General features: G+C 38.0%; 1 protein-coding gene across 2 annotated transcripts in view; it reads left to right on the forward strand.

The window, feature by feature from the left end:
• Positions 1-11794, forward strand: part of FEZ2 (fasciculation and elongation protein zeta 2) — a 36841-nt gene extending 25047 nt beyond the window's left edge. For both annotated transcript variants that reach the window (XM_081942292.1, XM_081942293.1), the window contains 3 exons: positions 7207-7282; positions 9367-9432; positions 10765-11794. In XM_081942292.1, coding sequence (XP_081798418.1) covers positions 7207-7282; positions 9367-9432; positions 10765-10781 — 159 coding nt within the window. In that variant the 3' untranslated portion in view covers positions 10782-11794. The remainder of the gene's footprint in view (positions 1-7206; positions 7283-9366; positions 9433-10764) is intronic.
• The last annotated feature ends 11386 nt before the right edge of the window (positions 11795-23180 follow it).

A 23180-nucleotide genomic window follows, 5' to 3' on the forward strand; every position in this document is an offset into this window, starting at 1 on the left:
GTTTGAATACAATAGACAAAGCCAGGGACTTTTATTATGGAATACTCAAGAAAAATGCAACCCCCCCACGTACATCTACACCAACATCAGCAGATTTGGACGTCTTAGAGCTGAGGATGTTTGAGAAAGAGACAGAAGAACAAAGAAAGCAGTTGCCAACAGAGAAGGAGGTGCAGGGTGCTGAAGGTGGATTTCGAGTGGACCCCTCCGGATCTCTGTTGAGCTCTTTTTTGGAAGAAGGACCGTCTAAGACCCTCATTGAAATGCCGATACTTAAACCTGTGGAACAACGCGTTACCAGATACACGACTAGACAAATGCTAGAAACTCACAAGCAGGTGGACCCCCAAATACAATGTGCTAAGAAAGAAGTTAAGAAGCAAACTGGAGCCATGGGAAGAGCCGGGCCGAAGATTAGTCTTGTGGAGAGAGATCTTCAGCAAATGCTCTCAACGCTCCAGATTAGACCCAAAGATGCTTAAGCTATTATCTTGGAACGTGAATGGATTGAACTCTCCACAAAAAAGGAAAAAAATATTTTATTATTTGAAGCAATTTAATAATGATGTTGTTTGTCTTCAAGAGACCCATATTAGGCTACAAGACCAGAAGTATTTAGTGAACTCAAAACTGGGAACATTGTATGCTGCCTCTAACTTGGTAAAGAAAAATGGAGTGGTGATATATATAAACAAAAGATTCCCAACCAAGGTTATAGAGGCAGACGACAGTGGTAGATATATAGCAATTGAACTTGATACAGACTTTGGTGCTATTTTGGTTTTAGGAATTTATGCACCTAATCAATTACAAGAAAGTTTTTACAAGATGCTTCATTTAAAAATTTTAGATTGGAATTTTAAGAGTATTTTAATTATGGGAGACTGGAATGGAGTGATTTCGCCAAGAATAGATAAGAGAACAACGACCAAATTCATTACCAAATTGCCAAAGGCCTTTTTTGACCTACAAGATGACTTGAAATTAAAAGATGTTTGGAGGATACAACATCTAAATGAGATGGACTTTTCTTTTTACTCAGATAGACATAAATCCTTTTCAAGAATTGATTTCTTTTTGTTAACACCGGATCTACTCCCTAAAGCTAAGAAAACCAAGATATTCTCCAGGACACTTACGGACCATAGCCCGGTGTGGTTACAAATTGAACTAGGGAAGAGGCCAAGAAGGTCTTGGAGAGTAAATGAAAATTTATTTAGATACGAAAAAAATGTTGATGAACTTAAAAAACACATGAAGGAATTTTTCAGTTTTAATATGAATAAGGGTACTCCCATTGAAACAGTTTGGGATGCAAGTAAAGCTTACATGCGTGGGGTCCTGATACATATGAATTTCAAACATAAACAAACTAGACAGAAAAGGAGAATGGAACTGGAAGATGAAATAAAAAGCAAGGAACAGCTGCTTATAACAAGCCCGAAAGACGAGGCGCTCCAGATGGCGCTAAAATTGTTGAAAGACCAATTTCAAATGCTTATAGCCGAACAAACGGCAACTAACTTGCATTTTGCTAAACATAACACCTTTGCTAACGCTAATAAACCTGGTAGGTGGTTGGCTTATACTTTGAGAAGGAACACGAATGATAGAATTATTGATAGAATTGAGTATGGAGGGAAGACGGTATATCAACAAGATTTGATTAAAAAATCATTTGTGGACTATTATGCTAAGTTATATGCACACGATAATATACAGAACAAGTCAGTAGATGATTTTTTGGAAGAAAAAAGGGTTACTAAAATATCTGTGCTTCAAAAGGCAAATTTGGAACGTCTGATAACTGCTGATGAGATCACTTTAGCTATAAACCAACTTAAACTAGCAAAGGCTCCAGGGACTGATGGTTTGACTGCAATGTACTATAAAACTTTACAACTGGAAATGATTGAATATCTTACACAACTTTTTTGTAACATACAGCAAGGCGGTAAAATACCCTCCTCATGGAAAGCGGCTTTTATCTCATTAATACCCAAAGATAAAGTGGGCCCTAAGAAACCAGAAGATTACAGGCCGATATCTCTTCTGAATACAGATTATAAAATATTTGCTAAGGTACTAGCCAACAGATTGATGCCGGTTATTCAAGAGATTATTCATCATGATCAAGCAGGATTTATTGAAGGCAGACATATGAAGGAGAATGTAAGGCAACTCATAGATTTAATTGACTATCTTGATAAGAATAAGCAGATCTCGGCAGCGCTGGTCTTCTTGGATGCAGAGAAGGCCTTTGATCGAGTGAACTGGAATTTTCTAACCAAGACTCTGGAAAAGATGGATATGGGACCACGATTTCGGCAGGCGATTGGAGCAATTTATCAGCAACAAAATGCACAACTTATTATTAATGGAAATCTGTCAACAACTTTCAAGATACAAAAAGGTACAAGACAAGGTTGCCCATTATCTCCATTGTTATTTATCTTAACTTTGGAAGTCTTGTTGAACACAATTCGGGACTCAGAATCCTTAGATGGCATAACTATTAGGCAAAAGGAATATAGAACTAGAGCATTTGCCGACGATCTGGTTGTTACCCTTTCACACCCTTTGAAATCAATAATCCAGATGAAAAATATTATAGTAGAATTTGGCATGGTGTCTGGGTTTAGACTAAATCAAAACAAAACGAAAATGATGGTTAAAAACATGACAGAGTCTCAAAGAAAGAGATTTGAAAGTTTAGCAGGCTTTGAAATAGTCTCCAAGGTCAAGTATTTAGGAATACAAATTGCAGAATCAAACACAAAACTTTTCTCAAATAATTATGAAGTGTTGTGGCAAAAGATCCAGAAAGACCTTGAAGTATGGAAAAAGCTACAATTGTCTTTGCTTGGAAGGATCTCAGCAATTAAAATGAACATTCTACCTAGATTTATCTTTTTATTCCAGATGATACCGGTGCTTAAAACAGATAAAACTTTGTTAAATTGGCAAGCAACATTAAATAAATTTGTTTGGAAGGAGAAAAAACCGAGAGTAAAGATGAAGATTATACAAGATACTCGTGAAAGAGGCGGCCTTAGACTCCCAAACCTTCGATTGTACTATTAAGCTGCGGTACTAACGCATGTAGCAGATTGGTTTGGGAAAACAAAAATGGATTTGCTGAATATAGAAGGCCATGATCTTGTTCTGGGATGGCATGCATATCTTTTTTATGAAGATAGGGTGGACAAAGTGTTCAACAATCACGTTCTCTGAAGTGCCCTGATGAGAGTATGGAAGAAGCACCGGCCCAATTGGGATTATAAAATACCGCTTTGGTTGGATCTTGCAGACACCATGGGGATTATGATTAAGTCACTTGGGGGTTGTTTATACAAAGATGTGCTTATCGCTGATGGGGATGAATGGAAGTTAAAAACTTTGGAACAACTGTTGGAAGAAGGATTTGTTTTAAATTGGTTACATTATATACAGCTACAGAAGAGATGGGAAGAAGATCGAAGGGTCGGTTTTATGGACAAAGAAGTGGATCTGATTAAGCAGATAAAAGAGACTGGCCCAAAACAAGTTAAAAGAGTATATAATGTACTGTTAGAAAGAGATTCAGAAAGTGAATTGGTTAAGGATTGTATGATTAAATGGGCTCAGAATTTTGGTGAAGTTGTTATGTTGGAAACATGGGAAAGAATATGGGTTCAGAATGTTAAATTTACACAGTCACAGAATTTAAGGGAGAATTTTTATAAAATGTTTTACAGGTGGTATTTAGATCCTAAAAAATTATCATGCATGTACCCAAATATTCAACCAAAATGTTGGAGATGCGGGTGCCTAGATGCTACCTTTTTTCATGTATGGTGGACCTGCAATAAGGTTAAGGCTTTTTGGATAAAAATATGGTGGGTCATGCAAAATGTACTGAAAAAAAGAATACAATTTACTCCGCAAATGTTTTTACTGGGTATAGCTAAGGATCTTATTAAAGGGGAAACAAAATTGGTTCTGTATATGGTCACAGCAGCTAGGCTGCTGATTGCGCAACATTGGAAGAAAGATTTTTTACCGACAATTGGTCAATGGACTCAGAAAGTGGTGGGGTTCGCCGAAATGGCAAAAATTTCAGCTTTTTTAAAAGATCAGAAGCAGGAGAATTATACACAGGAATGGGCAAAATGGATTGATTATATACAGAATAAGTACCAGACTAGGAGGTATTATGTAGCCTTTAGTTAAGATTGTTTAGACTGATAGTTGATTAGAGTAAATAATACATGGGATGCTTGGAATCATTAGAGGGGTGTATAGTGGAAGTCAGGGGGGGTTGAGTGGGAGGTGGGGGTGGGTTAGGGTGGAGGGTGGGGTAATATATATGTATAAATATACTAGAAGATGGGATTAATGAAATATTATTTTAAGAGAAATTTATATTATGATTTATATATGTTAAATTAGTTTAGAAGAAGGGATTGATGGGCTATTATTATTCTAAGAGAAATTTATATTGTGATTGTTGAGAAGAGAGGGGGTACAATATGTGTATGAGTAATCTACTTTTAGACAGGGGGAGGGGAGGGGGTAAAATAATTGGTATAATATTTGAATTTCCTTTTTTTAGGCGGGGCTGGGGGGAGGGGAGGGGGTATAGTATCTGTATGGGATTCACACTGTATGGTGGGGGGCTTAAAGGGGGAAAATATGTTTGAATAAAACTTTTTCAATTAAAAAAAATTATTTCTATATGGCAAAACATAAGTATTCTTCACATAAGTGCAGCAAAATTCTGAAAAGAATGTGTAATTTAGAAGCTCAGAAAAAATTGTATGTTGAGTTGAGTTTGAGTTGAGTTTATTGGACTTATATGCCGCCCTTCTCCCAAAAGACTCAGGGCGGCGTACAACATAAAAACACATATTACAAAAGTTAAAAGAAAGATTAAATAGAATATCCCAAAAACCCAATAGACATTTACAATGAGATTTAGAAATTAAATTAAAATTAACAATTAAAATTAATAATTTATTTAATTCAGGCCAGGCCGGCTTGTTGGAAAAGCCAACTTTTTAGGCGTGCCAGAAGGACCAGAGGTTGGGAATTATGCGAAGCTCCGGGGGCAGCTCATTTCAAAGGGAAGGCGCTCCCACAGAGAAGGCTCTCCCCCTGGGTGTCGCCAGCCAACACTGCCTGACCGACGGCACCCTTAGGAGGCCAACTTTGTGGGATCGTACTGGACAGTGGGAGGCTACCGGTGGCAGTGGGTAGTCTCGCAAGTATTTATTTATTTATTTATTTATTACTTGAACTTATTAGTCGCCCCCTCTCCCCACAGGGACTCGGGGCGACGTACAAAAGTATTATATAGCGTACAGAGGAGGTAAAAATAAATAAATAAGTTACAATACCTAAAAAAGTTAAAACCCCAGTGAAATTAACCCTTAAAACTAAAATTACCAATTAAAAATGCCCTGGGCTGGAGAGGTTGTAGTATTATGCCAGGTCAGCTAGTCGAAACAGGTAGGTTTTCAGCTTCATACGGAAGGAGCGAAGGTCGGTTGTTGTCCTGATGTCTGGGGGGAGGTCATTCCAAAGGGTGGGGCCCACTACAGAGAAGGCCCTACTCCTGGGCGCCGCCCTCTGGCACTCTCTGGAGGACGGCACCCGGAGTAGTCCCTCTCTGTGTGAGCGGACGGGTCGCAGGGATGTATGGGGCAGTACCCTGGGCCTAAGCCATGGAGCACTTAAAGATCATAATTAACACCTTGAATCGCACCCGGAAAACAACCGGCAACCAGTGCAGGTCGCCTAAAAGGGGTGTAACATGGGAGCTCCTAGGTACCCCCATGACAACCCACGTGGCCGCATTCTGGACCAGCTGAAGCTTCTGTGTGCTCTTCAAGGGCAGTCTCATGTAGAGCGTTACAGTAGTCCAGGCGAGAAAGGACGAGGGCGTGAGTGACTGTGCAAAGGGCATCCTGATCCAGGAAGAGGCGCAACTGGCGTACGCCAGGCGAACCTGGTAAAAGCCCCCCCTGGTCACAGCCGTCAGTTGTTCTTCTAAACTAAGCCGCATATCCAGGAGGACTCCCAGATTGCGGGCCTTTCTGAGGGGGCTAAAATTTCTCCCCCTATCATCAAAGATGGTACAAGATGCACAAATCGGGATGACGGGAACCACAGCAACTCAGTGTTGGAGGGATTGAGCTTGAGCCTGTTTGTCCCCATCCAGATCCGTACAGCCTACAGGCATCGGTACATCACGTCGAGTGCATTGTTTGGGTGGTTTGGGGTAGAGATGAAAAGTTGGGTATCATCAGCATATTGATGATACCATACCCCCAAACCACAGATGATCTCGCCCAGCGGTTTCATGTATATGTTGAACAGGAGGGGTGAGAGAACTGACCCCTGGGGCACCCCACAAGTGAGGCGCCTCAGGGTCGATCTCTGCCCTCCAGTCAACACGAACTGCGATCGATTCGACAGGTAGGAGGAGAACCACAGCAAAATGGTGCCCCCTACTCCCAACCCCCCAAGTCGTCGCATTAAGATACCATGGTTGATGATATCGAAAGCCGCGAGAGGTCTAATAGGACCAGGACAGAGGAACAATCCCTGTCCCGGGCCCGCCAGATATCATCAACCAACACGACCAATGCTGTCTCTGTGCTGTACCCGGGCCTGAAACCCGACTGAAGCGGATCCAGGTAGACAGCTTCATTCAGGTACTGGGAAGCTGACGTGCTACCACACTCTCAACAACCTTTGCTACAAAGCGAAGGTTGGAGACTGGACAATAGTTGGCTAAAGAGGCTGGGTCCAGGGAAGGCTTCTTAAGGAGGCGGCTTCTTCCTTCAAGGCGGTGGGAAAGAACCCCTCTCTCAATGAAGCGTTGGTAATCGCCTGGAGCCAGCCTCGTGTCACCTCCCGGGAAGCCGAAACTAACCAAGAGGGACACGGGTCCAGCATACAAGTGGCAGCACAAGTGGCAGTATGTAATATATAGGCACATTTTTTTTAATTATCAGTTTTGTCATAGGGACACTTACTTTGTTGTTACTTGCTGGGACATCTTTTAGTTGAATTCACTGTGTTTTGCTTTTTCTTAGATGACATACAATAGAGTTGAATTGCACATTAATTACATTTTGCAAAGCACAGTTACATGCAAGAACTAACAACTAAAGTTAATTAGGAAAATATTTTATAGTAATCATAACTTTTGTTTGACAGTATCTGACAACTGTTATTCCCTATGAAAAGAAAAATGGACCTCCATCAGTTGAAGACCTTCAAACATTAACAAAAAGTAAGCACATACATAGGATTTGTTAGAAAAATAAATTTTCATGAGTGTTTTGATGCTTAGAAAAAAAACAACTGATTTTCCAGAGTTTCTTCAGTTGAAGATTACTCTAGAGGGTCATCCCAGTGGTTCTGTTCTAAATTAGCCAGGGAAATCCACTTTGCTCTGAAATATTTGGAATTGGCCAGCAGTCTTATGTTTGCCTACTCTTCTCAGATATCCTACAATTATCCATCATTCCTATGTCTTGACTTTTTTGGAAGACTATATTCGTTTATCTCTTCCAGTAAAATCAGCATTGTTTGCCTTGCACAATTAACTGCTTAACAAGAGTGCTGAGGCACTAACTAGAAGAGAATAAGCCTGAAAATGCCTTTTTGTTGTGAATTAAGTTTTTAAAATGATATGGCTCGAGGAACTAACACTATTGTTATCCACTGACTAGCTGAAATTTGATCTGTTGGTTGCTCAGGAACAGACTACCTGACTCTTTTTCTGCTAATGCTGTTGGAGGACAGCGCTCAAACCATTTATTTTAGAGCCCCAGAACTGTTCAAACCTGGATATTATTTCAATTACAAAGAGTAAATAGATTTTACGTGACATTTATGCATGTTCATAATTACAGATTTGGAACGTGCTCTTTTCAAAACGATTATAAATTATTTCAGTCTGCTATATAGTGAGCTTTTAGATACAAAATTATTTCTCCATTCTTCCTCAGTAAGACAGAAGCTGTGGCTGTTGGTTTCCCCCTGTCAATAGCTCATCTTTCTTTTGGTTAAATAGACAGGTAGTCTTTTGACTTACAACTACAATTGAGCCCAAAATGTATATTGTTGTGAGAAATTAGTTAAGTGAGTTTTGCCCCATTTTATGATTTTTCTTGCCAAATTTGTTAAGTGAACCACTGCATTTTACTGTATGCAGTGTAATTTACTGTAAATTAGTAACACCAATGTTAAGTGAATCTGACTTTCCCGGTCACTTTGCTCATCAGAAGGTCACAAAAGATGATCAAATGGCCCAGGACACTGCAACCGTCATAAATATGAACCAGTTGCCAAGCATCTGAATTTTGATCATGTGACCATGGGGATGCTGCAATGGCCATAATTGTGAAAAACGGTCATCGCTTTTTTTCAGGGCTGTCGTAACTTTGAACAGTCACTAAATGTACCGTTGTAAGTCAGGGAGTATCTGTAGTAATGATCTAAAAAATTAAACATACAAGACAAGTTCACTCAATTTTCCAGGTTCCACTTTACTGCAAGGTCTGGGGAGCCAAATGGGGTGAGTGGGGAGAATGAGAAAATGGAGACTTGAAACGCCAGGAGAAAAATCACTGCTGCTCTCATCAGCAAAAGGAATGGAAAAAGGGAAAAAAAGAAAAGCAATTGTATCTTCTATTTTTTTATACTGCCTTCCTTCACAATTTGTGTAGTTGTTTAGCACTCTGTGACAATGACACTCTAGTTCTAGATCAGTGAGGAAAAACAACTTTTTTTTCCCTGTTTCACTTTTTCCAGAAGTGTTTGTTGGGAAAAAACATTAATACATTGTTTTAATTCCCAGATCATCGCATCCTACCAAAAATGGAAAGTTCTTGTTACTATAGGAATAGTTTGAGTTCATGGGATTCGTAGGAATAGGGTTCATAGGAATAACCCATCTTTTCAACAAATCTGAATCCATAACAGAGCTATGCTTACCCAGTATTTTTATATCTTTCTCCCTTTAATAAATGATGAGAAAAGGATCTGCAGAATAACTTCCATCTTAGTTTTTTGCAGGATCCAATCTGGGTCGGTCACCGGGATCACAGATTTTGGTCTTCAGAGCTTTTGGACTCATGCTAGAGCCCATCTTCAGGGAACTTCTCTCTAACCTGGCTAGAGAGACGTTACCTGAAGATGGCTCCAGCATGAGTTTGAAAGCTCAGAAGACAAAAACAATGGTGACTGACCCAGATAGGTTCCTGCAACATTATCCTGGGACCTTCATTCGTTAGTTTTTTCTATTTGCATATTTTACTGAAAGGCAATGAATTCTACTTCTTCCATTGACCCCACCCTCATATTTTATAGTTCTTCATGCCATGAAAGGAGACAGTGAGAAAGTGCCAAGCTTATTAACAGACTACATTTTGAAAGGTGAGTTTAGCCATTATTGTATGTTGCATGATTGTAGCTTTCTATAAATATAACTTCTGTGGTGGTGTAGTCACGAACAAAATCAGTGGTGCTATTTTGGAAGCCACCTCAGAGTGAATCTGTTTCTTCAGAATGGTTATGCTGATCTTTCTGATATTAAGGAGATTGTCTATGATCTCTATAATGTCTCTATCTCTTCAGGCAAATGTCCATGTTCTAAAGTGCTCTTTGGAAGTTTAGATGATAGGAAAGATAGTTTATACAAAAAGCAGCCCCTCTCCTTTTTAATAATATAGCAATAGCACTTAGACCTATATGCTGCTTCACAGTGCTTTATAGCTCTCTCTAAGCAGTTTACAGAGTCAGCATATTGCTCCCAACAATCTGGCTCCTCATTTTATCGACCTTGAAAAGATGGAAGGCTGAGTCAACCTTGAGCTGGTGAGAGTCGAACTGCTGGCAGTCAGCAGAATTAGTCTGCAATATTGCATTCTAACCACTGCACCATTATGAAAATGTTCGACATACGGGTGATTGCCTCACATATTGTAATGTGTAACATTGGTCATTAAATAAATGTGAATAAACCATCTTTCAGGATTAAAGCAAACCTTGGTAGACAATTTTTAGATGGACAAACTCTTGAGAGTATGTGTTATCAGAGAAAATATTTCTGATTATATTTTTTGCTTTTAGATAATTAAACTGTAGCACTACAAATCATCATGATTATTATGCACTATGAAGACACTTATTTAAAATTTAAATTAATGATGAAAGATTGTTCCCCATAACAAGGACAACTTGGTAATTTTGGGTTATGACATTTTAAACCTGATTTCTTTATTTGTTTTATATTGTGCTAGCATTGGTTTGAAAGCTGCATTGCTCCGAGGTTTGTGCCTTATAGATGTGATAAAGGAGTATATAAAGGACATGTCTTGATCCTCTCTGCATTCAATATCTCTGGCAAGCAAATACAGTTGTCCCTAAATTTTTTGAGATGTTATAGCTTAAAGCTCTCTCCACAGATTCTGAAAATTGAGGACTAAAGCTGGTCAGCTTATCTTAAATTTAAAAATTTAACCCAGTGACCAAGACATGCCCTACTATATAGCTCATTTCTGTAAAAAAAAAAAAATTGGCAGTAGTGTGTGTGTACATATTATGCATATATCTTTATGCATTTATCAGTTTTGTTTATGTGGTAAGGGCTGGGAATCCTATTTAATACAGATAATAATTATTACAACTTTGATTCTGGAAGGTTTATTAATATATTCTACAAAGCGCATCAATTTAATGACAGTCATATTTAACTTTATTTTGCAGTTCTGTGTCCTACGTGAGAGGACCTATGAAAACAGCCTGGTGAATTCCTGAGAAAAATGTTTTTCCATGGATTCTTTCAGATATGACCGTTTGTTTGCACTGCATTGAATTGTAATGTATTTGTTACTTTCGTTGCCTGCTTCAGTTTTTGAATTCTGGAATAAGTCATCCAGATCATGTGAAATTCATCCTTTCCCCCACCCACATATAAATTGTTTGAAGAAATAATTCTGTACAGTTTACTCACGTGCATTGTTTGGGCTTTTTAAAGACTATTTTTACATTATATGGCATGCAATTATTGCATCCAGCACCTATTTGTGGTTGTGGAGGACAAATAACATCAGTATAAATAAAAGATGCCTATTAAACATAATGCACCTCTAATAAAAGCTGCAGCAGGTCCAAGTATTAAATGTATAAAATGGATCAAAAGCTGAGCCTGCACTGCAAAACTCCTCTGACGTTCTTCCTTGAAGGCTCTGTAATGAAGATGTTGATAGAAACAGGAACTGACTTTTAAAGTAAGAATAAAGACAGTATTGTAGGATTGTTTACTGATTCGTATGACTTTCATTAACCCTCTTTGAAATAAACAGTGGTAGATTATCATTTCCCATCATTGGTTAGCCATTTTATTCTTTCAAAGCCTAAATGTTGGCATAGAGCAGGGGTGTCCAAACTTGGCAACTTTAAGACTTGTGGACTTCAACTCCCAGAATTCCCCAGCCAGCATAGCTGGCTGGGGAATTCTGGGAGTTGGAGTCCACAAGTCTTAAAGTTGCCAAGTTTGGACACCCCTGGCATAGAGGGAAAGGGTTCCAATAAAAAATGCGCTCGATTTGTGTAAGATGAATTGTGCCCCAAATCATTGTTTCATTATTTTCATTTTCTGTAGTTTTTATAATTTAAAACTAATGTAGTTTAATAATAGTATTGCTGCTATTGTACTTTTAACCCATATTAAATAATTGGTCATCGTATCTTTTGTATGCTTCAATACAGTATGTTAATGAACAATTTTAAAACATTTTTGTCCAGCTGTCTTATTTATTGTAAGTAGTGGTAATGCAGACATGAAACATAAGCAAGAATAATAGCTCTGTCTTTATGGTAAGGTTATATTAATAGAATCCTGCAAGACTAAATATATTTCTCCCCTACTTTTCTTTTACTCTCTAGAAAACTAGGTTGGGTCTCTTCTGAAACATTTCCTTCTGTGACCTAAGATGCCAGTTGTCTATTTGGTGGCTCTCTTAGTTACATTTAGTTATCATAACTTGCCCAAGTACATCTCCTTCTAACAGTAGGATGTGTACAACAGCAGAACCAGCTATCAATGGAAGTTATTGATTGAAGGATTTTATCAATCCTCAATCAGATAGTAAAACGTTGTTATAGAACTTAATCTCTTCTTCTTGATAAAATGTACAAGGACATTCCTTGGAACATTCCTTAGTTTTTCAAAATGTGTATTGACCCTTGAGATTGTATCAATCTCTGTAGCAATATCATCTTTCTCCCAATCCATAAATCACACCAGAGACTTATTTTTTTCTGTAATATTTTCTGCATGTTCTGTTGGAATTGGTCTACATCTTAAACCAAATTCTCTTTCCCTAAGTTCCAATAATGCTAAATTGTCCCAAGTCTTTCTCCATTTCTCTGTTTATAATTTCTGTCTTACATGCAAAAACTTATACTTTAACAATAACTTGTTTTAAATTTGCAGCCAGATTCTTCCATTCTCTTAACTTCTAAAGATTCTTCAATTCTCTTAACTACTTCTTTCAGATCATTTTTTCTGCAGATCCTTCTCCCATTTCCTTTGTAACTGCTACAAGCAATCTGGTGTGTGTATGTGTGGCTTACTGTTTTCAAAGAAACTTTTGTAAAAAAAAATATTCTTATTTTTTAAAATCACTATCTTTTTGCCATTTGAAACTTTCTAATGCCATAAACCTGTCAACTTTCTAAGGCATTTAAATTAGTTTATTTTCCCCTCGTCTTAATTCAAAAAGGAGATATTCATCATTATTTTTTTTAATCTTCCCTGTTCTGAATATCTCTCTCAGATTGCAAGCAATTAGATCATACAATGATTAAAGAAAAATGAAGCTTTTGCCAATAAAATGTCCTTTAAAAAAGGTGCCCCACTCTCCTGGCCTTCCAAAACTGTCTGAAGACCTGATTCTACCATCTCAGAGAAACACACAGCCATGGGGCTGGTTAGCAACCTGAAGCCCTTCTCCATCTTTTTAATTATTTTATTGTCATTTTGAGATGATTTTTATTATAATAGTTATATATAGTTTTTATATTTTGTATTTTTATATCATCCAGAGATTATAGTATAGCAGTCAGAAAAAAATTAATTTCCTACTTTTTTTTAATGAGGGAAAGCTCTTCCAGAGCACAAATGGATACCCCCTAATTTCTCCTTCCTCCAAATAAATTTTCTGTAAGCCAGAAATGAGTCCTAGCTGGCAATTCCATCACTGTGTGTGTCTGCAGAGACATTTGCAGAGACATCTAACTGGCCATAACATCTCACTTGGAAGCTCCAGTTTTGAAGGATTTTAAGACAACGCTGGACCTCTTATGGGTAGTTTAATTAACCTTTATGAGCTTAATGAAAAATTGGACTGGGTAATCCTTGTGGTCCCTTCCAACTCTACAATTCTATGATGAGTTTCTGATGGAAAACTCCATATGAGTTACCTCATCAGTACTCTCTTACTGGTTGAACTGTATTCCGTTCGGATTTCATTTGTTTCTAGTCTATTTTCATTGTAACAGCCGTGTTCAGGAAAACCTAGGGTTAGCAGCCTAATGTGGAAGAATTTTCTGTCCTATCAGATACTACTAAAAGTGTTGGCAGCATCTCAAAAGATGGATCTGATTACTTTTGTGCATATACATAGGCACTGGAATTGTTATTTACTTCATGCCAAAGTGAAGAAAAAACAGAAAAGGCTATTAAGGGACTCACAACAAAACAGCAGTAGCTAAGATTAGTTTGAATGGAGTTGAGATCTAACTCTTGGGACACATTCTAAAATCTACAGCTATCTGTAAATCTTCCCGTAATCAACTGTTAAAGAAGAAAATGCAAGGGCTTTACAAGGACAATAAAAATGATGAAAACTCAAAAGTAAGCAATTCTGGAAGTAATACTGTCATTCAATATCTATTTCCAGCTGGAGGCTTTATGTACTAAAGGTTAGAAGGTGATTGTGCAGGATATTGATGAAGGAGGTAAAATGTAGAGAGAAAATTTAGTTTTAATTCACTTTATAAAAAAGGTGCGAAGTAGCAGAAGTAAACCAAAATGTTTCTCATCAAGGAATGGGACATAAAGCAACTCGGTATTTTTCAGAATTAGGTTTCTTTAGCAGCCAGCGAAAACACTAAAGGAGATCGTTACAAGGAAAGCATCAATAGTGGGGGAAAGCTTGATCAAAAATTGTAAAGATTTGCAACTGTCCTCAGTAATTGATCAAATCAAAGGAGGACACACAAAACCAAAAACTTCTGTTTCATAAATGATCTCTGTACTTAATAAGAAGAGGGTGATGGATTCGTGACTTGGGATGTGTTAGAGAATCTTTTATGCTATTACATTTCTCTCTTTGACACTGCTTCTTTAGAAGCAGCAGAGCTGCTAAGGGGGTGACATGGCTCCCTGTAAAAGGAAATATATTGAAGAGTGGATAATAGCATTGGACTATGCAAGAGTGCCTTCAATCCACTGAAAATAATTTTCCTAGCAATACCAATATTTTTATCTACAGTAGTCCATTTCAGAAAATTCAAAAGCTCGATCTTCAATCACAAATCACACCTAAAAATGCAGTTTGGACTAACCAACACAATCTTTCTAGTCAAGCATGACAGAGGAAAACTTTCTAGCTCTTTTATTTTCCAAACAAAATTCTGAGACTGTGTACGTGTGTATTTATGATAAACCGCAAAGCCATAGCTATATTTTTGTTCTTCTGGAGGCCATTTTTGACAAGTTTCCAAACATTACAATATTATAGACAACTTTGCAGCTCCACTCAGGCAAAACAAAATCCAGGCACCAAGTACTTTTAACAAAACTGAAGTGTTGAGTAACATAAGTGAAACAAAAGCAGTCCCATGATGCTTCTGGGAAACGCATGAACCAAGCTGAACTAAAGTAGGAGCCTATGGTAGACTGTGGCAAGTCCCTTTTACAACATTTGAAGTGGCTAAAAAAGCTTCATGTTATTCGCAGCAGGATATGTTCATGGTTCGAGATGCTACAAAAAGACCAATTTACCTACATAAGCATGTTGATTACACATCAGGCAGAGACAGCAGCTGATTGAGAAAGGAAGTCAACTCTGTGCTCAATAACTGAGTTTTTGACAGATGTTTGTCCACCTGTGCGTCATCAGATATACTTTATGATGTAGCCAAAACTAACCCCCACACCCCAACTTTTTGTCCTTAAAGAAAACTAAATTGTCTATTTTAAAAATCCTTCTCATTTGCTTCTTAATGCCACTTGGACATATTTAGGGACATCTATGTCAAAAATATTAATTTTTCAATAATACACCCATACACTTCCTAGATGATGATCCTATTCTTTGCAGTAAGCTGCATGCTATGCAAAATATAAAAAAGGTATTGGAACTGTAAAACAAATGAAGTTTGAAGCAGAAGATAAGAAAGGAAAGAAATGGTTACTAAAAGTTGTTTTACAGATAGACCTTGACTTACAAACACCATTGACCCCGGAATTTTGGTCATACGTTGTTGCACTCATAAGTTGAGTAACCATGTGACCTGATTCAATTTTATGATCATTTTAAAAATGGTTAAGTGAGTCATCCGTCATTAAAAAATCAGGTGGTTTAAATCTGAATCCAGCTTACCCAATGGGTTGTGGGGGTTTTGCTGTAAAATGGCAAAAAAGTCACAAAACACAAACGTGCTTGCCAGATATTGAGACCAGCCGTAAATGCCATTAGCTTTTTTTATTTATTACAACTGAATTTTTAGTCTTCAGAGGACAAGCACAAGGTAACACATTACGGAAGTGAAGCTGAAGAAGCAGGCTAGGGAGAGCACTGAAATTTTGAAGCTTGATAGTGGGGATGAATCTTGAGAATGTTGTGGCCAAACAATATAACAAATGGATCTTCCAAGAAATCAAGCCATAGTTCTCATTCAAGGTTCAAATGATCCTTCTTCAGGCACATTGCACAAAGACGCAGCTCTCTTAGAAAGGTTTTAATGCTGGAAAGATGGAAAGAAAGAGAAGAGGAGAGCCAGCAACAACTCATTTACAGTGGCGATGGTCTTACTGTTGAAAGACCAGGTTAGGAGGACAAAGTTAGGGAGAAATACTCATGGAGAAAAATCTATTGGTTGCTAAGAACCCTTCATCCCCAAATAGTGATAGCAGAAAACGGTCCCATCTACTGTTGCTTACCAGAGTCATTAATTTCTAAAGGATTAATTCTGATGCAGTACTAATTATCATCAGAGTTTTTGGTTTTCAAATTTTTATTTTTTGACATTTTGATTGTATCAGTGAATTCACCCATATTCATTTTATGCCTTTGCTAACAGCTGGCAAGTTTGCATCAATTTACTGCTATTTGGATACGAGCCAGAGCATTTGTATAATGCAGGGGTGTCCAAACTTGGGAACTTTAAGACTTGTGGACTTCAACTCCCAGAATTCGCCAGCCAGCACGTCTTAAAGTTCCACAAGTCTTAAAGTTCCCAAGTTTGGACACCCCTGGTATAATGCATAGTGTCAGACCTAAAACTTTTTCTGTTGTGGTCTTAAACATATTTTGCTTTCCTCATCCATTTTTGAGGCAAAATGTCTGTGGAACAAACATCTATTAATAGCAGCAGCACGTTAGTACTTTTCTTTTTTTGAAATCCCTCTGCTCAACTCACTGAATATTTGTCTTGGCATATTGATTCTTTTAAATGGAAATCTTCAAATATTAATTTCATCTTTATGGTGTACATTTATTCTTCAGAGGGAAATCAATGTTATTCACTGTGATACAATGTGGAAATGAAGTGGTTTTGTGTGTGTGTGTGTGTGTGTAATTGCAATAAACTCCCACAACAGCCACCAGAAACGTAAACATGAGCAAGCAATAAAACTGAGCTTTTATGAATCCTCTGAGCTAATTCAGTGAAAAAATATAGATTCTAGTACTCACTTCCATGGAAACACGTAATATCAAAGAAAGGCAAAAGACAATTAAGAAAAAAAGAGTAAAATTGACAATTATTAGGAAGATACTCTCTTGGAGAACTTACTGAAGACAACATTCAAGGAACGCCAAGAGTTGGAATCTTATATACCTGCAGTCATTGTGAAACTCAATTTACCATTTATCTGATTAATATTGGCTAGGGGTATTGGGAATTAACATGATTAGGAACAGAAAGTTACAACAGAAAACATAGAACAAGGCGGCCCATTATTTTAAATCACTGAGTTCTGCACAGCAAAAGAAACCAAAAGATGCATCTTCAGCAGATTAATTGTCCACCAGCCTCTGAACATTGCTAGAAAAAAAAGCAACCATTTATTTCCATGGCAAACTGATTTTATAATTAAGATATTTTTCCTAAGATTCAATTGGAAAATATATTTTAAGCCAGTCATTTCATTTTCTGCAATTGCAGAACATAGGAACAGACCTTAGTCATCTTGTGTGTGATAACCCTTCAGGTTCCCCAAATAACAGCCATGTTTTGTCAAGACTAAATATATTATGTTCCTCAATCTCTCCTCACACAGGATTTCATTTTTAGTCCTAAGTCATCCTTCTTCTTTATATTTGGATCCATTCCGTTTAGCTGAATCTTGGTGCTTGAAAATAGGGTTCTTGAGATGGTTAGTGTGATCATTACAACTCTGGATTGGAAAACTAGACAGTCTAAAATTCAAGATGCCTTTTTCACAGCTCCATTAAATTACTCGTTCATAATTGACTTTTAATAATCAGATTTCCAAGATCCTGATCAATTGCATTCCCTTTTGTACTAGTCCCTTTAACTCTTTCTGGCAATTCCCTTGATGAATCCCTGAAATTTTTTTGACAGCATTTTTAGAAATAGTTTGCCATTGCTTTCTTCAATTGACCAGTCCAAAGTCTCACAGACTAAAGCAGGACTAGAATTCATGGTCTCCCAGTTTCTAGCCTGGTGCCTCAACTGGCCCTCATGTATTGTTGCAACCCCTATATGTGTGCTTTTGATTTTACTCTTCTTAGCAAAAACTTTGCATTTTTACTGTTAAAATGCTATTGCCCATTCTCTAATTACCAAGATCTTTTTTGTTTAATTTTGTTTGTGTCTCCAGGATATTAGCTGTCATGCAGAGATTTGGTTGTCTGCAGTTTTAATACGCATTTTCTCCAATTTCTTATCCAAGCCATTAATAAAAATGTTAGAAAATACCAAGCATGTGGCACTCCACATGATACACTCGTATATATCAAGAAAGAATTATACCTTACAACATTTTCTTTCTCTGTAAAACAAAGCCCATTCTCAGGACGTTTCCAACATTCTTTTGGGATTTTTGCAAAAAAAATAGTCAAGGCTGATGTTGATAACTTTCAAAGCAGCTGCACAAGAGTTGCAAAAGCCGTAATTATTTTAGCAAAATGAAGCATGGATATTCAGTGAAATGCTTCACACAAGTTTCTTTAATTGGGAGGGGTGGAGTCTAGTAATAAACTCTATTCAAGGTGCACGTTTTTGAAAACAGCTGAATAAAAAATGTTTCAGATAAGCAGGAAAGCTGGTGAATAATTTTCAATCATGAGGTGTTGAACCAACATGCTTAATTATAATTAACAATGGATTTCTTAAATCAATAAATTATGTTTGCATTACACTTTGAACCATAAACCATAAATTTACCTTATGAACTAAATTTATACAAAATATTATGGTTGTAGTTCATGAATCATGCAAATCTATCAAAAATGAAAAGTATTAGAAGCGTCTGGGAGTTATGTTTAGAGAAATGGTAAAACAATTGAGCATAAAATGGAAATATATTCAAAGTTAGCTTTGTTTGGGAACATTCATGGAAGATAACAATAAAATCTAGAGATCAGACAATTAACATGCTGATGATAGAAGCAAAAATAGAGATTTATAGTTTCCCCAAAAATACGACCTGTCCTGAAACATTTTTTGCGTGGGCAAAAATATAAGCCCACCCCCGAAAATAACCCCCCTGGACAACCTGCCTTAGGAAATACCTCCTAGGTCAGTGAATGGTGCTCTGCCCGGCTGGAGAGGGGGTTTGCCAGGCAGTTGCTCGTGAGCTTGGTCACCTCATGGCTGCTTCGCCCCTGAGGCTGTGCCCGGCTCTTCGGGAGCCAGTTTGCAAGGAAGCAGCTGCCCTCCAACCCCAAAACAATAAGCCCTCCCCTATAATAAGCCCAAGGCCATATTTTGTAAGTAAAAAGAAAATAAGACCCTATCGTATTTTCGAGGAAACACGGTAACATTGAAAGCAGGGAATTTTATGCTTAGATGAGTGGCACAATAAGTGTTCGTCTATGTGGATGCTAAGACTTGACACCAACTTAATCAAAATAGTGTTGAGAGAAAAATCTTGGTGGATTTTATGAAAAGGATGTTCAAACATTGATGGGTCTTATGAAAATTGTCTATGATAGTGTTAAGTAATGTTCAAAATTTGCAGGAGATCTGCTCCAGAAAGGAAGTAGAAGAATGCAGCCTAGATTTTTCATTTTAAAAAAATCTAAGAATTATGATATCACAACAGTTATCTAAGGAATGTATCCAATGGATATAATGTGATATTTTATAAAATAATGAAATATATATATGTTGGTTCTTTGGACATAAATGTGTTTCATTAGTATAGAGATCTTGGATATTTTAAATTCTGAGTCTATGTGTGTATGTATGTATGTATGTATGTATGTATGTATGTATGTATGTATGTACGTACATACACACACACACACATACATGCATATACATACACACACACATACATACCGTACAATAGCCATTGCTTGATTTTTTTCCCTTTAAACAAAGCAATCCTTAATTCATCTCAAAGTATAGCTTGGGCTATAACCACATGATGGCAGTATTTACTAGCAGAACCTTTTGTGACACATGAATGAATAAGGAAAAAATATTTAGGAAATTATGATTAAAATCAGAGATGATGTTCAATGAGTCCAATTCTGGGTGATTGATAACTAAACAATGAAATCAGTTCATCATCACAGTTATTTTGCTTTAACAAATTGAGTCTCCAAGAACAAATACCAGATTGCAAATAAAGCAGGCAATGAAGGGATGAAACAAAACAACAAATATGTTCATACATAAAATACAGCAATATAGTTTAGAATATTTTGATATCCTTCGTATATGTTAATTCTTTGATTTGATTTCCTTCAACAAGATGCTCTTATGTCTGTATAAAAAGCGTACCCTACATTGTATCATTATAATACAAAATAGCAATATATTCATATGGAATATAATATACATTATATTACTATTTATTTTTGACCTATTACTATTTGATACAATCTATCAAACCTTTTCCAATTGTTCAAAAAAAAAACACCCCATGCTAATATGACTGCTCATAAACCAACTTTTCCATTTACAATGGCAGAGTTAATTTCTTCCAATCATTTATTTTATGTGGTGTGCTATTTTATCGTACCACCGCAGACATTTTATAAAATTTAAATGTACTTTTCAATCCTATATTTCAGTTTTATGGTGCAATATTTTTAATAAAGTACGTTATTTCTCATAAAATAGCAAATTCTTTTATTAAAAGGCATTATGTAAACATATTTCACTTAGACCTTTTCACTGAAATATTTCCATTTTCAAAGTTTGAAAGCTTTGTTTTGCAAGAATAATATTTTCCTATCTTTACCAAAGTTTTTCAACCACAAAGCACTTCACAGAGTCCTACCATATCCTACTTTAAAATGTTCCATTTGGGCAATTCAATTGAAAATGATCCTCCAAAACATTTGAAATTATAGGTAAGTATAAAAAGTGGAAGGAGGGGGACATAACTAAGGCAGAATATCAGCAAATAGCCCGAGCCTGTAAAGATGAAGTGAGGAAAGCTAAGACTCACAATGAAGAAAGGCTTGCCACAAAAGTAAAAATTAACAAAAAAAGCTTCTTCCAACATGTTAAAAACAAGAAAAAAGTTAAGGAAACAATCGGTCCATTGCTAGGAGAAAGTGGCAAGAAGGTGACAAGCAACAGGGAGAAAGCAGAACTATTTAACTCATGTTTTGCATCTGCCTTTACACAAAGGGATAAAACAGTCCAACCTATCAAAAGCAGCACCACAAAAATCAGATTAGGAACACAAATTGAAATAGGGAAGAAAATGGTAAGTGAGCACCTATCTACCCTAGACGAGTTCAAATCACCAGGACCGGATGGATTACACCCCAGGGTTCTGAAGGAACTAGCAGACGAGATCTCAGAACCACTGAACTATATCTTTCAGAGATCCTGGAACAACGGGGAACTACCAGAGGACTGGAAAAGAGCTGATGTGGTTCCCATCTTCAAAAAAGGGAAAAAAATAGATCCAGGAAACTACAGACCTATCAGCCTGACCTCAATACCAGGAAAGATTCTGGAAAAAATAATCAAGCAACGAATTTGCGAACACCTAGAACAAACAAAGTAATATCCAAAAGCCAACATGGATTTGTTAAAAACAGATCATGCCAGACTAATCTTATTGCATTCTTTGATAATGTGACAAAATTAGTGGACCAGAGGAATGCCGTTGATATAGTTTACTTGGACTTCAGTAAGGCTTTTGATAAGATAGACCATAACCTACTACTAGATAAAGTAGAAAAAAGTGGATTGGACAGCATCACCACCAGATGGATTCGTAACTGGCTGACCAACCGCACTCAACGTGTAGTCCTAAATGGAACTGCATCTACATGGAGGGAAGTATGCAGTGGAGTACCCCAAGGCTCTGTTTTAGGCCCAGTACTCTTCAACATCTTCATCAATGATTTGGATGAGGGAATAAATGGGGAACTCATCAAATTTGCAGATGACACCAAGCTGGCAGGAATCGCCAACACTCCAGAAGATAGGCTTAAGATACAGAAGGATCTTGACAAACTTGAACATTGGGCACTATCTAATAAAATGAAATTCAATGGTGAAGAGTAAGGTTCTACATTTAGGCAACAAAAATGGAATGCACAGGTACAGTATAGGTGGTACCTTGCTCAGTAGTAGTAACTGTGAAAGGGATCTTGGAGTCCTAGTGGACAACCATTTAAATTGTTGTGGGAGGAGGAGCTTCCTGGAGCAATGGCGGTCTGCCTGAGAGCTCCTTAGATCCACGAGCTCTTTTAAGGGAGCAGGAGTGCTGCCGGCCCCCTTTTTACATCATGGGGGCCAGGTGTCCAATAAACAGCCACCCTGGGTCTTTTTATGACCCAAGGGGGTCTCCCAGGGTGGCTTGAAGACCTGGAAATAGCTGGGAGAGTGGACCGGTGAGCTGCCGATGAGGGATGCCGCCCAGAAACGGCATTTTTGAGACCGGAGGAGTTGAGTTCGCCGTTCTGGGAGCGGAGAGGTTTGGAGGAGCTCGGAAGAATGGGGAAAGGCAAAGAAACGGCGCCTGGAGCGTGCGGGGGCGTGCTGTGGTCGTTTTTGGAGGCTTGTGGCTTGGAGCAAGCCAGGGACTGGAGCAGGAAGGACTGGGGGCCGGTAGGAGCGGCGTTGGGGCTTGTAATGGTTTGGCTGGAGTGCTTAGAACTTGGATGCAGGCCTAGGCAAGACCTAAATGCCGAAGGCCTGGTAGGAGAAGGGCTGCGTTCCAGGAGGCTGCTTGGAGGCCGGGGGGGGGGGGGGAGGCTTGCTGGGAACTGGCAGGCTTGTTGGGAACTGGCAGGAGGTTTAACATCAGACTTGGCAGGGGAGTTTTTTACCTCCTGCCAGCCACCTACTTGACTGTTCCGTTTACCCCCCCTGCTGGCTTTTGGACTAACACCTGCCCCTGTTTTTCATCCGTGCGCGCCCTGGAGGTTTTTTTTTTACCTCCCTATCTTCATCTGACTGACCATCTGCCCCTGCCCATTATCAAGCAAAAATCCATCTACCCCTTGCCATCCACCATTGACCACCCACTAGCCCCCACTTACTGACCGGCACCTGACCAGCTTATTATCATCACTACCCCCCCCCCTCATCTTGGACTGGATGATTCTCTTTGCACCGGAACTCGGCTTTTTCAATTTTATTGGACTATGGCGTATTGACCACACCATCTGCAGCACAGAGCCTAGGCCCTGATGAATTTTTAACAGCATATGTACTCTAGGCTA

This window comes from Natrix helvetica (genome assembly GCF_964273705.1).
Source record: "Natrix helvetica genome assembly, chromosome: 2".
Taxonomy (NCBI): domain Eukaryota; kingdom Metazoa; phylum Chordata; class Lepidosauria; order Squamata; family Natricidae; genus Natrix; species Natrix helvetica.